The sequence below is a fragment of the Sorex fumeus genome, unplaced genomic scaffold (assembly GCF_029834395.1).
Source record: "Sorex fumeus unplaced genomic scaffold, SorFum_2.1 ptg000123l, whole genome shotgun sequence".
NCBI classification, from domain to species: domain Eukaryota; kingdom Metazoa; phylum Chordata; class Mammalia; order Eulipotyphla; family Soricidae; genus Sorex; species Sorex fumeus.
This window is the reverse complement of record NW_026606180.1, coordinates 7,306,620-7,324,015: the sequence shown is the minus strand read 5'-3', so window position 1 is coordinate 7,324,015 and position 17,396 is coordinate 7,306,620. Positions and strand designations below refer to the sequence as shown.

General features: G+C 54.5%; 1 protein-coding gene across 1 annotated transcript in view; it reads right to left on the bottom strand.

Moving 5' to 3' along the window:
* Nucleotides 1-646: 646 nt before the first annotated feature.
* Nucleotides 647-17,396, bottom strand: part of LOC130044715 (adenylate cyclase type 1-like) — a gene marked incomplete at its 3' end in the record, with an annotated part of 29,466 nt that continues 12,716 nt past the window's right edge. Inside the window, exon 3 of the mRNA XM_056137344.1 lies at nucleotides 647-765. Within this exon, the coding sequence (XP_055993319.1) occupies nucleotides 647-765 (119 nt within the window). The remainder of the gene's footprint in view (nucleotides 766-17,396) is intronic.

The following is a 17,396-nucleotide window of genomic DNA, read 5'->3' as shown; positions in this document are numbered from 1 at the left end:
ATGTCACATGCAGTCCTGAGAGCTGCAGGCAGGAGTCGTCAAGGACTGAGCCCACAAGAGCAGCTACCCAACTGTTCAGTACTGGGAAAGAGAGTGCAGAATCCTAGGAGATACTTAGCAGGACCCTTCTAGCAAACCAGCGAGCCTGCAGTGCTGGGAGGAGGCTGGGTCACTAAAGGCTGTCGCTGACCCACAAAACGGGAGAGCCAGAGCCCAGCCTCCAAGGACCGAGCTGGGGCGGGTGGGAACAAGCGCTGAGTCAGCACATCACCCTGATGGGACCTGAACCCCAGGCAGCTCTGAGGCTGCCCAGTCCAGAGGTCTGTCCTGAGCATGTCGGGCTTGAAGCCGGCAGTGGAAGGGCGGATATCGTGGAAGGGTGTCTCTAGGAAGCCCCCGAATGTCTCTCCCCTTGGTGGGTCCCCCTCCTGATGGGCAGGAGACCAATGTCGTTGGCATCACGGGCCGTCACCTCCCCTCCTCAGTCCCCAGCACTCACCCCTCCAATATCAGCAGCATCACCCCACCCCCTCCATCGCCCCTTCACGCCCTCCCCTCCACACCCCTCCCCTCCACTCTCCCCTTATCACCCCCCACTCCTCCCTGACCCCCACCTCCTCCAGACACACGACATGCAGCGGCCTACCTCACGTTGTCATGCCTCTGGATATAGATCTTGTGGAAGATCCTCTCGGGGGGCTTCAGGAAGTCCTCCTTCATCTCCATGGCGACATTACGAGGCAGGAGGGTCATGAGCAGTCGCTCCTGGAGGCAGAAAGGGGGCAGAGAGGGGTCCTCAGGGCACACCCCCGAGGCTGGTATTGCAGGGGGCCACGTGGCCGGTGCCTCATTCCGGGACCTTCAGCGGCTGCTGCCAGGCCCGGCCTGTCACACGCGTGTCCCTCCCTCCTGAAGTGCCAGGAAGCACGCGTTCCCCTAAGCACCCCTGCATGGCTGTGACCCCTCCCAGTCCTCTTCCCTGACTGTGGGGGCTCCCAGACGCACCCCGCATCCCAGGAGACGGGCACCTTGTCCCATGTTGCTCCGGCGACAATGTGCCTTTCCTTCTGCCTTCCCGATCCTGGGACTCCCGAGACAACGTGCTCCTCCCCCAGGGGCTCTGCAGCCTCTGAGCCCATTTCCCGTCTGGGACAGATGCCACCTCTGATGGTCCTAGCAGCCATCCCTGCCTGAGCCCGGCAACTTCCTCAGAGACTGCTCGTGTAGGCTGAGAAACTGTTCCTGCAAAGGAGTCGGCACACCCCCTCGACTCTCCTCTGCCCCCCTGTGCTGGGCAGAGACCGAGTCAGGGTGGTCAGGAGCAGCAGGGGACACTGTCCGCAGGCTCTCCCTCCAAGCCCCCAGCGCAAGCCACACAGCTGCAAAGGGCCATAGGACGGCTCCAACCACACAGTCACAGCCTGATGCTAGGCAACATCTCAGGGCGAACAGTCTCCCAGACCCACGGTGCCCTGCGGACTCCATCTCAGGGAGGCAGGGGCCTGAGGGAGGGGGAGGGCCTGGCCTGGTCCAAATCACAGACTCACCCATGCGCCCGGTGCATGAGATGTACCCAGGGAACCTCCTAGATGATAGACTGTCCACGAGGTTGTTCGCATCATTGAGTCGCCTTCCAAACACCTCGCACATGAATTCCTGAGGCAGGTCACCCCCGCCCGCAGGCAGCAACAGAGCCAAGCGTGTGCACCCACCAGGATGTGCTTGGTCCTGACCCCCAGAGTCTGTGGCTCAGGCCGTGAACTCTGAGCAAGGGCCGACTATGCTCCCCCGCCATGTGCCCTGTAACTAGACGGACCCCATCTCGGGGGAGACACATCACCAACCGCACATACATCCCAGCAACACGAGGCAAGACTATGCTTGCTTGTGGCTTCCTCTCTGCCATTCCCAGATGCCCAGCGGACCACTGAGCAGAAGGAAGGTCTGCACACCAGATCTGCCTCATCAGCCACAATGGCCTAACCTCCCTCGCATGAACCAGTGTCCTCTGCAGGTCCTGGCCAGGCTGCTAGGACGGGACCCCGATATGAGCCTCTTTTACAAGATTACCCATGTCCCCGGCAGACAATCCACATGAACAGTCAAAATTAAAAGCACAAAGTCTTTGACGTGGGAAGCACACCTCCATCTGGCAAGACATAGCCCTTGTCCCTGAGAGCACAGAGAAACAAAACAAGGCCAGTGTCAAATGGCAATCCTCGGCCATAGACTGGAAAACTGAGAATACCAAGCAAGGGGGTGAAAAGGACGTGAACTGGAAGGAATATAAGGACACTGGCAGGGACGGTTGGGCCTTTGGTTGGGGGGAGTGATCAGGCACAACCAAAACACAAACGCAAACACACTATTCAAGTAAACATGTGACTTAAAGTGTGATCAACAAATCGACCAAACAGAAAATCAAACAACCTGGACAGAAAAGCTTACAGCTATCACGGGAAATCCACATCTAGCCCAAGGACTGGCCCAGGTGCACAGGAAACTGCAGAAAGCCACGAGCCAGTTCTGCCCGGCCAGCAAGACACAGGCGAGAGGGAGCACCCTCGCCTCAGGGAACACAGAGAACTCCAGAGTTCCGTGAAGATAACAGAACAGCCTTAGTCATTTATCCTGCCTATGACAGTGTGGCTTAAATAAAGATATCATTCTCTTTCGGGAAGGGGTGAGGGGATTGAGGGTGTTTTTTGTTTGTTTGTTTGTTTATTAAAATCACCATGAGATACAGTTACAAAGCTTTCATGTTTGAGTATCAGTCATACAATGATCAAACACCCAATCCCTCCACCAGTGCACATCTTCCACCACCAATGTCCCCAGTATACCCCCCCCATCCCAACACTCCCCCTGCCTCCATGGCAGACAACTTCCCCCATATTCTCTCTCTACTTTTGGGCATTATGGTTTGCAATACAGGTACCGAGAGGCTACCACGTTTGGTCCTTTCTACTTTCAGCACACATCTCCCATCCCGAGCAATCCCTCCAACCATCATTGACTCAGTGATCCCTTCTCTATTCCAGCTGCCTTCTCCTCAAGCTCCTGAGGCAGGCTTCCAACTATGGGGCAATATCCCTGGCCCTTGACAGACAACATTCTTAAGAAATGCTAGACGTTTTTGGCTTCTGGGGCTGGGTCCCTTGGGACAGGGAAGGGTCTCACCCGCCCCCCTCTAGGGCACCCCGAGTGAAACAGCCTAGCGTCCGTGGTCTCCAACGGCATGGTTATGGCAAGCATCATATTATGCTCCCTCCACGGAGAAAAGGACATGTGATCTGAACTCAATGGCCACCCCCCACGCCCTTGGGTCGAGCCTCACCCATGAGTGAACCCCCAGAAAACCCAGATATGTGGGACTTTGTGACTGAGAACTCTGGGTCCAATGGGAGCAGGAACGGTGATCCCCTGCCTGCATCCCCGTCTCTGGAAACTCAGATGTCACACCCATAAGCCACCTCTGGCTGGCACCAGATAATCTCGTCATCAGCCACCATCCAGATCACACGTTCTTCTCTCCCGGAAGGGAGCATAACATGAGGCTCGCCATGCTCTGGCCAAGCCTCACCCTCAAGTGAATCTATTCCTGAACTGCACAACATTTCATACCATTCAGCCTACCCATACTCTAGGAGTACTGCACCATATTTGATGGAGTTCAAAGTAGGAGGCAACCAATCTTGGAGGGAAACATTTTTTTTTACAAATATATACATATAAAAGTAAAGAAGACTCAACCTCTAAGAACATGTTAGTGATCTCTTATATAAGGGCTTAATGGCTCTGGGTGAAATCCTTTAAGGATACTTTTTTGCAGCATTTTCAGTGGTTTTTCATAAAACAATGTAGACTATATTATTTCAGTTCTGCTTTAGGGCAGGGGTTCTGGTTCAGAATGGAAACATCTGAAATATGGTGGTGGGAAGGTATAATGATGGTGGGATTGGCATTTGAATAAAGATAAAGATAAAGGCCCTCCCGTTGATCGTCGATTTGCTCGAGCGGGCCCAGTAACGTCTCCATTGGAGACTTTGTTGTTACTGTGTCTGGCATATCGAATACTCTCGGTAGCTTGTCGGGCTCTCCGAGAGGGGCGGAGGAATCGAACTCGGGTCGGCCATGTTGGCCGCTTGTAAGGCGAACGCCCTACCCGCTGTGCTATCGCTCCAGCCCATTTGAATATTAAATGTAATCAAATATTGTGAACTACTTTATAAGATAAAAAATTATAAGAGAGAGAGAGAGAGAGAGAGAGAGAGAGAGAAAGAGAGAGAGAAGCACTAGATGCTCAGCTGTGAAAATTCTGCTTCTAGGTAAATAAAGTACTTTTCCACTCTGAGCAACTGAAAGCCTGGACACAGCACATGAAACCCTCATGACAGGCTGTGGACGTGAGAGCAGGGAGAGAAGCCCCAGAGCCACAGATTGAGACCCATATGAGGCCCGTGCGTTCACCGACGGACACCATCACCAAGCATGGTCCTCCTATGGACACCCTCCCCGAGCGTGGCCCTCCTATGGACACCCCCTCCACCCGAGCACTGGGGACACGGGGCCTAGAACTGCTGTGCAGCACAGAGGCTGCAGGGAACCTGATATGTCAACAGCAGGAGGGGGACATCCCCCCAGAAGAAGCACCCTAGACGGTAGCCCCTCACACACTCCAGTGAAGTCTCGCAGACCTGCGTCCCCCCAAGCTGTGAGGATGCAGCTCCCCCAGACGGGGAGGTACTGTAGGCCAGCCTTTCCTCTCTCTCACTGCTGACCAGCACCCCCTGCTGCAGAGACCGTGGAAACTATAGGGCTCTCCAGGAGGGGAAGGGTGGTGTCCCTCCACCTTTCCCTGCTGGTGGCAGCAGCATGGTGGCCGCCATCTTTTAGAGCCTAATGGACAGCCAGGTATGAGACTGCAGTGATGAGGCACGCAGGGCCTCATGGAATGGGGGGGTGGACCCGGCCCTGCCCCCTGCCCTGACAAGGCCCCAAGCTGCTGACCACGAACACCTCCTCCAGTTCCTGAATGACCATGATCCCAGAGGCACACACACCAATCTCAGAACCCAGTGGCTTTTGGCAGTAATCCCTCTAGACTTAGTACTGCACCGTAGCACTGTCCTCCCATTGTTCATCGATTTGCTCGAGCAGGCCCAGTAATGTCCCCATTATGAGACTTGTTATTACGATGTTTGGCATATCGAATACATCATGGGTAGCTTGCCAGGCTTTGCCGTGCGGGCGGGATACTCTCAGTAGCTTGCCAGGCTCTCTGAGAGGGGCAGAGGAATCAAACCCGGGTCTGAGCCATACAAATGACTAATTTGCTCTAGTCTTCTTAAATACAACATTAAGGAAATTGCACAGCGGGTAGGGCGTTCGCCTTACACACGGCCAACATGGCCGACCCGAGTTCGATTTCTCCACCCCTCTCGGAGAGCCTGGCAAGCTACCGAGAGTATTCGATATGCCAGACACAGTAACAACAAAGTTTCCAATGGAGACGTTACTGGGCCCGCTCGAGCAAATCGACGATCAACGGGAGGGCCTTTACCTTACCTTTTAAGGAAATTATCATCAAATTCTGAGGTTCCAGAATGTAGACTTAGTACTAAAATATCAGAAATCCAAAATCATGTAGCTGCAATAGAGGCCAGGCAACATCATATGCTCTTCATAATCAGCAACAGAAAAAAATGATCTGATGATGTCTTTTTGGCAGGTCTGAATGTTGGGGAAAATTCCAAATAATAATGGTGGGTCTTTTGTAATAATATTGAATGTGATCAACGTAGAGAATAAAGTGGACATCTGCCACACCGGCAGGGGGAGGAGTGGGAGGGGGAGTATACTGGGATTCTTGGTGGTGGAAAATGTGCACTGGTGAAGGGATGGGTATTTGGACATTGTATGACCGACCAAGACTTAAACTGAAAGGCTTTGTGACTGTTCTCACAGTGATTCAATAAATAAAATTTTTTTTAAAAAAAACTATGGGGCTCTCCTGCACATCCTTCCAGAACTCCCAGACGCGAAGAACCCAAACGCTCAACTACACACAAGAAGCCCCAGCTGCTGAGTCCCATGTGACCCTGGGCAAACGCCACGCCTGGCAAGCATGAGTGGGTACCCACACCCTCACCACCACTAAACGAGTCTACAGAAAAACAGCCAAGCCTCAGGTCCCAATAAGGCACAGAGACGCATGCAAAACTGTCCACATGTCCAAGTTACAGTTGGAAATCAATGTCATGCCATGAGCTGCCACGATCTCTGAACACTCAGATGAAGTCAGCACCAGCACCGAGACAAGAGAATGGTCGGAACCACTAACAGGAACACTGGAGCAGTGGCTACAGGATAATTCAATAAACTGCAAGCACTCAGCAAAGTCACAGAGGATATAACGATTCAAACAGGATTTTTTGGTTTGCCTGGACCACACCCAGTGATGCTCAAAGGTTACCCTTGGCTCTACACTCAGGAATCACTCCTGGTGGGCACAGGGGACTATATGGGGTGCTGGGGATTGAACCCTGGCTGGCACACATGAGGCAACTACCCTCTCCGCGGCACCCCCTTCCACCCCTCCAAATGGGAATTTTAAAATCACAGAAATAAGTAAAAGACAGGGTCCAAGGAGATGCAGGGACGAGGTTGCAGAAGGGGAAGCTGTGCAAAAGCCGGCCGGAGACACAGCACAGAGGACCGGAGAAGACGGAGAGTCCAGCATGGAGCTGCAGGGAGCAGGGGCCAGAACACCCAGGACCTCCCTGCAGGGCGGCCACGAGCAACAGCCTCACGCCCAGAAACCACACCAGGGGGGCACAGAGACCTCAAGGCAGAGGTGAGGAGCAGCCCGGCAGTCAGCACTGAGACTTCCCTTCACAAAACGGCAGAATGGGAACCGACAAGCTACCCAGGGCCAGCATCCCTGCAGATAACCACGGGCTGCCCGTCCCCCGCACGCTGCAAGGAGCTCCAGGCCCTTATGAGCCGGGAGCAGTTCAGCCAGAGGCAAGTTCCACCGTGCTATGTGCAGTGACCACAGCCGGCCGGCACCCGCTCTCTCCCCGGCCCTCAACTCTGACTGTGGCCAGAGGGAAAGCTAGGTGGGCACTCAGGGAAGCACGCAAGGGGGCTACCACACAGCCTGCAGCACCACACCCAGGTCCCCTCTCGGGAATAGCAGGAACAACTGGGAGTGGACGAGAGGGGACTTCCGGGCACAACAGAACTCCACAGCGAGTGTCATGGCAAATCCCTGGCAGCAGTCTAGAGTGCCACAAACAGCCGCAGGAGCCCTACGGGGCCTCCAGGCCTGCACAGAACCAGGCCCTCAGCCCTCCCAGGCACCACGGAGGCGTGGGGGGAGGCACCTGCGGACCCTGAACCCACAGGAACTGTCTATACTCCCCATGGAGATGTCAAAGGAACACGGGAAGAGATGCTCAGGGAACTGAGGCAAGGAACAGATTAGAGCCCCAACAAGGGAAGAGAAACATGAGAAACCTGTTAGGAGTTAGGGGCTAGAAGAGCAGATGAACTGAGAAGAGGCTCAAAGCAGGGCCCGGGCGGAGGGAGGGAGCAGTGCACTGCTGGGTGGGTGCGAGGGCCTCAGTGTGGACTGGAGACGGAAGGATCCAGAAAAACCAAGAAGACATCGGGAACTGTTTGACAGATTCCAAAGGAATACCATTTACATCACAGGAGATCAGAAAGGAGAGGAAAGGGAGCGGGGAAGGATTAGTGGCTGCATAATTATAGCTGAGAACCTTCCTATTTCAAGGGCTGATGCATATGCCCAGATCTCAGAAACTCAGAGTTCCGAACTCGAACAGAAAAACACTAAGAAACACTGTGACCAAAATTGGGGGAAAAAAAACAACCAAAAACAATAAATAACTAAAACAAAGAGAATGACAGGACCAACAGATGGAAGAAAACAGTACACAGGGGTTAGGAAGCAGACCCAGAGAGCTCTGCTAGGACGCCCACAGTGACAACGGGCCAAGCACAGCAGCACTCAGATTCAGGCTTTCCAGACAAACAGAAAAGCGCATGGCCGTGCAAGAGGCCCAGCCAGAAGCACAACATTGTCTATAAATGGCAAACTCTTTACTTGAGGTAAATAAGACAAGAAAAACATAGCGTGGGAAAGGAGGAAAGCCATGACGGAGTCACAGACACTGAACTGGAGCCTCCCTTGCCTGGAGCGCAGAGGGAGACTGGACCCTCAGAGGGAAACCACGAGAATCTCAAGACAGAAGGCCGTCAGAAGGGTCCGGCGGGATCTGCCCACTCTGGGAAAGACAAATATCAAAGTACAGCGAAGGGAAATAAAATAAGGTCAAAGAAACGAAGACCAGTCTCACCAAGCCCCAGAAAGCATGTGAAAACATGGCAACAAATTATTTTAATGCCATAATTTCACTTAGCATCCATGGTGTGAACTCGCCACGCAGAAGGCCATCTGGAGTGGCAGATGGATCAGCAATGTGAAGCCAACCTTCTGCTGCTCTCAGGGACAGACCTGGACCATAAGGGTAAACACAGGCTCAGAGTAAACGCCGAGGAGCAACCTCACAGTTAAACAGTAAGTAGCCCAGAACAGGCAGGACAGCTGTAGGTATCACACAAAACAAACAGACATATGTGGATTTATCTCGGCCGCTCTTGTGTCAGACAGAAAGGAAGCGAGAGAGCGACGTCACTGAAGAGCACAGACGCAGAAACAGACCCTAACAATACTCTGAGTCAACAATACGTTAAAAGTATTAAAAGGATCATGATGAAGAGAGAATGAAGCCAGGGAAGGAAGGAAGGTCAGTTCACTACCACACGCCACGTCCACGAGAGTGACAGTCACCTGACTGTACCCACAGATGCAGAGGAAACACACACTGAAAAGCCATTAGCAGGAAAAACTATCTGAAGTGAAAAACAGCACAACCCCTCTGGAACAATTTCATGATTTCTCGACAAACTAAGCACGTAACTGCCACTCAACCCGGCAAACGCACTCCAAGAGAAGTGACTTGAGTTCACAAAAGATCCTGTCTATGAATGTTCATGGAAACTTTATTCATAATGTCTCCAAAGTGGAAACCACCAAAAAGGTCTTCGGCAAGTCAGCAAATGGTAAAGCATCCAGACCAGGCAGCGGTTGATAGCGAAGGGGATCGGCGCCCCCTCCCCACCTCCTGCACACACACACACACACACACACACACACACACACACACACACAGCCTCCTCCTTGTCCCTTCACACCACAGCCAGTACCTGCAGGCCCTGACATGGGCCAGGCCATCAGAGATGCTGGACCACAGACGTCCATCTGTCAGAGGTGTCCCATAATTCCCTCTGTTCAGAAGCTACTGGTGAATTCCGATGGTCAAGCCCAGTGTAAGCCACCCGAGCACGACTGCCCATGCTCTGCTCTGAAAGGCTCAGACTCACGGACATGGGGCTCAGCACTCACATGCATATCGGGTAGACAAACACACGCAGGGCAGCTGGAGGGCGGGAAGGACGTGTGTGACCGCCTGAGAGGTACCAGTAGTCAGGGCCAGGAAGGCGACTAGACAGAGTACATAGGTGCCCTGGGTCTGGGACTGGCTTCTCTCTGGGCTGCGTCTGGGGCAGGCTGGCCTGGCCAGGAGCTGTGTCAGTCAAAGAACCAGCAGGGCCAGGAGAACATTCCCGCCACAGTTGCACCTGCAGCCCCCCCCCCCGAAGACGAGTCTCCCCGTCCCCCAAGGAGAAGGGCCCGAGAGCTGTGTGGGCTCTGGGCACACAGACACCGGCTGTTCCCACAAAGTGGCCACTACAGGTACAGCTGCTTACAGCTGCCCTGAAGGAGCCATCTGCTGCTCTGGGCTCTGGGGCAGCCCATGGCCACGCTCAGAAGCAGGTGAAGGCGGGGGGTGGCCGGGGGCCCAGGGTCCCTCTCACTGCCCACCTCCTCAGCGCATGGCCCTCAAACCCTCACCCCAGCAGAAGCTATGCTCCTCTGTCCTGGGTTCAGGGGAGCAGTTCTGGCTTCTCTGCCCCGGAGAGCTGAGCACTGGGGCAACAGCCTGACTCTCCACAGCAGCCCTGCCTGTTCTGACAGCTCCACCTCTCACCCTGGCCCTGCCACTGGGGCCTCCCGAGCCGCCCCCCCCCCCCCCGCCCCCCGCCAGGGCTCCACACAGCCCTGTTCATGCCTCTCCCTGGGGCTGACCTGCTGCTTCCGTGCCCGTCTCCTGCCATGAAAGGTGAGCACACCCCACTCCCACCTCCCCCTCACCCCTCCTCAGAGGGGAGTGCTCAGACAATCAGAAAAGCGCATGGCCATGAAAAAGGCCCAGCAAGAAGCACGACATTGTAAATGGCAAACTCTTTACTTGAGGTAAATAAGACAAGAAAAACATAACGTGGGTAAGTAGGAAAGCGATGACGGAGTCACAGACACTGAACTGGAGCCTCCCTTGCCAGGAGCGCAGAGGGAGACTGGACCCTCAGAGGGAAACCACGGGAATCTCAAGACAGAAGACAGTCAGAAGGGTGCAGTGGAGGGAGGGCCGAGGCAGGGCTAGTGAACACAGAGCCCAGAGACAGAGTGAGCCCCTGTGTGCAGGGAGGGAGGGAGAAGACCAGCACGGGCCCCCTCCCCGCCATCTGCATCACAGGAATCCCTCCCGGCTGTCCATCAGAGAAGACAAAGGTCCTTCTGGAAACGCAGACCCCAGGGCCACTGCCACCCACCTATGCACACTTGCTAGCATCCTGAGCAGAGCAAGTCAGCTGCTGTGGGCACAGCTAGCCTGAGAGTCTCGTCCAGGCCGTCCAGACACTGTGCAGGGCCACCCGGGCGGTAGGGCCCCATATCGTGGCAACACATCACAGCAGAGAGGGTCTGCACGCAAAGCCACAGGGACCAGGGGACAATTGGGCAAAGTCCAGAAAATGCTTTCAGAACCTGATGGGAAAGGACCCTCCAACCAGCAGGTACTACAAAGAAGCACTGACTGAAAACTGGGGGTGTTCCCCATATTCACGCTCGGCTCGCCATGGTGGGGTCTTCAGAGCGGCCGTGCCTGCGGAGAGGAACGAGAGCCCGAGTGCTGTGACACGCCAGAGGGATTGGGTCACCCCAGGACCCAAATTCTACATATGCACGCAGGCATTTGCTTTGCTTTCAAAGTGTGACACAGGGCAAGGCAGCGTCCCCTACCCCGCCTCACCAGCCTTTCCCTGGGTCACTTTTCCAAAGGACAAAGCAAACGGACACCAGTTCTTGGGGTCAACCTTGAAGAAGGGCTGGGAGACACGGGCTGCGCGTGCATGTCTGACCCTTCCCAGGGCTGCCTGTGTGCGTGTCTGACCCTTCTGGGGCTGCTTATATGCATGTCTGACCCTTCCCGGGGCTGCCTGTGGGTGCCTGACCCTTCCCAAGTCTCTGCGCATCTGACCCTTCCAAGCCACGGGCCTTCTCCCTCCTCCAGCAGGAGGGTTCTGTGCTCGCAGGAGTTGGATTCTGGGAAGCCCTGGTGGGGACAGTGCTGTGGGGGTCTGGATGACTCCGGTGGACTCTGAGCCTGTGATCCCTCCAGGGAGTCCTCATTACTGAGCCAAGCTGTGTGTTTTTTAGGGTTTGTTTCGTGTTAGTTGGGAAGCCACATCACAGTGCTCAGGGCTTACTCCAGCTGCGCTCAAGAATCCCTCCTGGTGGTGCTCGGGAGGTCTTGTGGGGGGGGGGCGGGCTGAACCCAGCCGTCAGCTGTGTGCAAGGCAGGTGTCCTGCCCTGTACCATCTCTCCGGGCCCTTAGACAAGCTTTTTTTTTTATTGGGATTGTCAAGTTTCCCTTTTAATTTTGGTAGCGGACACTTCCCCCCCGTGTTCTCCCTTTGGTTTCAAACGCTTGGCGCTCTGAGTCTTCCCCACTATTCTTGGCCAGCTTTGATGCAAGTGCTCTGATGCGGGCACTGGGCGCTCACTCTGATGGCCCTCGGGCCCAATCTGTACCAGTCTCCGATGTCTTTCAGGTGTTTCCACTTCAAAGAAGTGACCTGACATTTCTGTTCTGAAAATGGAAAGCGTGCTGGGAGAAGGCTTCCCACAATCCTTTGGGGTCCTGGCGCTCGATGATCTTCCAGAAGCTCCACACGGGGCCTTTCGAGGGAGGCTGAGCACCAGGGAGGGAGCAGCAGGGCGGGAAGTGGGCCACGGCCGGCCTGAGGAGTCATGGCTCTGGCCTCAGCTGCCATCAGCACTGCCTCTTGTTGTGCCCTCCTCCCCGTGCCCTCTGCCCTGTCCTCGGATCAGAATCACGAACACCCGCCTGACGGCGCAGAGGTCTGGGCGCGGCTTACAGAAGCGGCTGGTCAGGAGCAGGCCTTGGGCAGCCCTGATGCTGGACTGGCTGTGGACACTTCCAGATCCCAGTCCCTCTCCAAGGGGCCAGATTCAGGACAGACACCTCATGTGCAGCAGGGAGCCTTTCGGGAAGCTTCTCTGGGATGATGGGAATCATTCCAACACATGCCCCGGGGGAGCACTGGTGGCTCCTTCCCTCTGACACGGACCAGGCCCGTGTATTACCTGCCTAGAGCAGAGCAGACCCCCCGTACAACTCAGATCTTTCGCCCAAAGCTTTCTCTGAAAATTGTGCTCTGTTTGGGGCTAGAGTGATAGCACAGCCGGCAGGGCATTTGCCTTGCACACGGCCAACCTGAGTTCGAATCCCAGCATCCCATATGGTCCCCTGAGCACCGTCAGGAGTAATTCCTGAGTGCAGAGTCAGGAGTAACCCCTGAGCACCACCGGGTGTGACCCAAAAAGCAAAAAATCAAAAACAAAAACAAAAACAAAAAAAATCTGTGTTCCAGCAACTGCAGGGATATCAGTTACAAAGAATCGGGGGCGGGAGGGGGGTGATACTCTGGGATGCGGGTTCCTATCACCAGTTCCCGGATAGCTGCCAGTACACAGGGGCAAGGACGCTGGAGACACTTTCTAGACCCTGTGTAAGTGCAAGTAGGACCCCCCACCCAACCCCCGTGTCAAGGCCAGGCCAACCACTGTGCTTCCTAGCGGGCCAGTCCATCATCACAGACACTCACACACATGGCAGCCCTGGCCCCTGTGTTTCTCGCCAGGATTCCGGAACACCAGCAATGGCCCTGCACAGTTTCCATCTGCCAACTCCTCTCCACGAGGGATTGATGCTGGGGGCTCCTATTCCAGCAAAGCCCAGGCCCTCTGCTACCACAGATCCTGCCTGGCCAAAGGCACAAGTGTCCTATAGGCATATCCTTGGGAGACGCTTCCTTCAAGGTAACCGTTGTTTCGGGTACCCCAGTGTGGCTGCTGCCCCAGGAAGCTGAGTCACCAAGGAGACCAGGAAAGCGTGACCACGCCAATCCTCTGGGCATCCACCCCTCTCCAAGCTTTCGCCTTTGTGTTGATCCCAACGCATGTCTAATCTAATCTGGAGTCCAGGGAGAGGGGCACAGCACGCCGAGAGCACCCCAAATCCAGCGCCCCCTTCCTCTCCAACTCTGACTCCTTCCAGCTGAGCCACCAAGGACCTCCCAGCCCAGTCCCATGGTCCGTGCGTCTCTCACCCCCAATTCAGCGACCCCATCTCCCCCCTCCAGTCCCAGCTCCGCATCTCCAGCTCCCAAGAATTCCAAAGGCCACCTGTGCTGATACCCTGTCACCTTCCCAGAGTGGGACCCACACTCCCTCCCAGAGCCAGGATCAAAGCCCTGAACTTGCCCCAGAAACAGGGTGAGCCCCCCAACACCCACACCCCACTTGGGGTGCAGTCAGAGGCTGCACCACACGCATGAGTGGCCAGGCAGAGTTGTCCCGGGATGCAGCCCCAAACACAGGTGACAATTGGCACTGACGGTGGGGCCAGGCGGGCAGGCAGCGAGCCCACCTCTACTTCCCACTCCCCGCTATCTGCGCAGTCTGGACCTAGAGACGAGACCACGGAGAGCGGCCAGGGAAAGTGAGACTGAGCTAACGGGGAGGGAGAACCTTGGTCCGCACCATCCCCAATCACGGCCACAGCATTTTCGCTATCTGGTTCACCCAGATTCCTGCTAGAAACGCTGGCAGCCATGGGGCAGGGCTCTCCCGGAAGAGGGAGCCCAATGGAATGGTGACCAGAAAAGGAAGCCCATCGGGCAGAGCAAGGTCAGGAGAAGCACTCACTCTGCACACAGCTGACTCAATTTGATCTCTGGCACGCCCCATGGCCTCCCGAACCCCACCAGGACTGAACCCTGAGCACAGAGCCACGAATAAGTCCTGAGCACTGCTGGGTGTGACCCCCCAAACCAAAAATTGTCACTGTCACTGTCCTCCCGTTGTTCATCGGTTTGCTCGAGTGGCCCCAGGAACGTCTCCATTGTGACAATTGTTACTGTGTTTGGCATATCGAATGCATCACGGGGAGCTTGCCAGGCTTTGCCGTGCGGGCGAGACACTCTCGGTAGCTTGCCGGGCTCTCTGAGAGGGGCGGAGGAGAAAGGAAGGCCACCAGGCAGCTGTTGCTGCGTACTACGCACTTGCAACATGCAGAACCTTGACCTGAAACAGGTGCTGGTGCAGCAGAGCAGCACTGGGAAAAGCCTCTCCACTGCACACGCTGGCCCTGGAAGGCAGCACGGAACACCCAGCACCCCACCTGCAGCTCCGTGCTCAAGGGGACAAGAAACTGTGAGACCAAGATGGGTCAGAGTCCCCCAAGTCACTGCAGTGACCTCACATCGCACCCAGGAGACACCACTACAGACACCTCTGCCTAGTGGCAGATCTTGAGGGCAGACGCCGCACCATCCTGCTAAACGCTGAGCCTTCCAGGGGCCAGGGGCCACAGCCTATTCTAAGACTCCTGTTTTTTTGCCTTCATACGTGACTGCTGACAACCTGCGGCCAGAAAACATCCCACAGGTACCACAAAGCAAAAGCCACCAACACGGCCCCTGCCCTGGAGCTCTGCTGCTCACACTCCCCTCTGCCCCGGGGAAGGAACCTCACGGTTCCTACAGAGCCATGATCCCGCATGCCACTGGGGAAACCTCAACGCAGGGCCCAGGCCTTAGACACGCACAGCCTTGGACCCGGGAGTTCCACAGCCTGCTCTCACACAGCAACTGGGACTGTGACCCCGGTCACCATCCAGGACTGCTCAAATCTGGTGCACAATGTGGATGGAACTAGAGGATGTTACATTGAGTGAAACAAGTCAGGAACATGCCAAATACCAAATAGTCCTGATCACATGTGGTATGTTGTTGGATAACATTGGCTCGTCCTTTCTGCCTTGACACAGGGAGCTTAGGTTTATTGGGTTACTCCCATCACAGTGCTCCCATTCCCCTGTGTTTATTTGTTACTTCTTTCTTTGTGTTCTGTTAACTTGTAAATATTGCTTTTCTCTTCTCCTTAAGTCCTTTGCATAGTTAATTCAGAGCAATGTCCTTTTTGTACAGACACAGGAAGACAGCTAATGCTATGCTTTTGTCACTTGGGAATTAATTGACTCTGAATGATATTCACCCTGGGCATCTGTTCTCTTGACTTAAGCCTCAGTTGCCCTTACTTCCTAGCACCCCTAAAGCAGGGTCCCTAAGAGGGACTGGATGGACTCAGGGCAAGCTGTGAGCTACCCTGGCATCGAAATGGGCCAGGCCAAAGTACCACAATCACTGTCACTGTCCTCCCATTGTTCATCGATTTGCTCGAGCAGGACCAGCAACGTCTCCATTGTGACAATTGTTACTGTGTTTGGCATATCGAATACGTCACGGGTAGCTTGCCAGGCTTTGCCGTGCGGGCAAGATGCTCTCAGTAGCTTGCCAGGCTCTCTGAGAGGGGCAGAGGAATCGAACTCGGGTCGGCCATGTTGGCCACTTGTAAAGCAAAGGCCCTAGCCACTGTACTATTGCTCCAGCCCAAGAACCACAATATTTAACTATAAATTAAGAGCATGGTCATGGACAAATTCTGTCATTCCAAAAAGTAATAACTAGATTCGAACCCTGCTAGGGTTAGGAATGATTAATCTGGCCTGAGCACTGTAGCTGAGATCTTTAGCAAAATGTCCTCAGGAGAGCCAACCTACAAGCTCAATGTATCTCTTACTGTGTCCATAACAAAATAACTTAATATTAAGAAGTAGAACTAAGATGTTAATTAAGTTATTGGACTAAGGAGAGGAGAAACACCCCTAGGTGGTATTTCTACCCTTGAGCCTGATGGGCAATCAGGAAGGGCTTTTGATATGTTGATGTGCTACCCCCAATGCAGGGAGCTGGAGAGAGAGGAGAGACAGAGACCAGGGCTGCAAGATGGAGAGACTAGCAAGGAGGACAGAGGAAGAATGTGGGGGGAGAGTGCAGGAGCAGGCGTGTGGAGAGACGAGAGTCGCGGCTGCGAGAGGGAACGTGAAGAGATGAGCTGGAGAGACAGGAGGAGACGGGAATGAGGGGCGGTGTGAGACTAGAACGGGGAGCAGCTTAGTGAGACTGGAACAGGCATGTGGGGAGAATGGAATAAATGGCAAATGATCAACCAACCAGTTTGACCAGAGAGAGAGAGAGAGAGAGAGAGAGAGAGGAGATAAAGAGAGGAGAAAGAGAAAAAGAAGAGAGAAAAAGAGAGAGGACTTTTGCAAACCACAACACCCAATAAGAGAGAGAGAACAGAGAGGAATGCCCTGCCACAGAGACAGGGTGGGATGGGGGGGGATAGGGGGTGGGAGGGATACTGGGATCTGTGGTGGTGGGAAATGGGCACTGGTGGAGGGATGGGTATTTGATCATTGTATAATTGAAACCCAAGCACAAAAATCTGTAAGTCCACAACTGGACCTCAGGGTGTCTCACTAATAAAAATTTAAAAAAAGAGAGAGGAAAGAGAGATAAAACGAGAGCAAGAGAGAGAGAGGAGATAAAGAGAGAATGAAAGAGAAAAAGAGAGATAGAAAGAGAGAGAGAAAGAGAGAGAGGAGAGAGAAAAAAAGAGAGCAAGAGAGAGAGAGAGAGAGAGCCACGCAGGGCGTTCCCTAGCCGCATGGAAATTACACAGTATGTGAATAAGTCAAGGAATAGTGTCTAATGAAAACAAGCCTTTAGACGCTGGTGACAAAACTGAGATTCCCAGCAAGATGCTGAAGGGTCCTGCAAAGGTGGTGTTGGGATGGCTGGCACTTGGCTGTGGGTGTAGTATAGGTAAAAGGTAAAGGCCCTCCCGTTGATCGTCGATTTGCTCGAGCGGGCCCAGTAACGTCTCCATTGGAGACTTTGTTGTTACTGTGTTTGGCATATCGAATACTCTCGGTAGCTTGCCGGGCTCTCCGAGAGGGGCGGAGGAATCGAACTC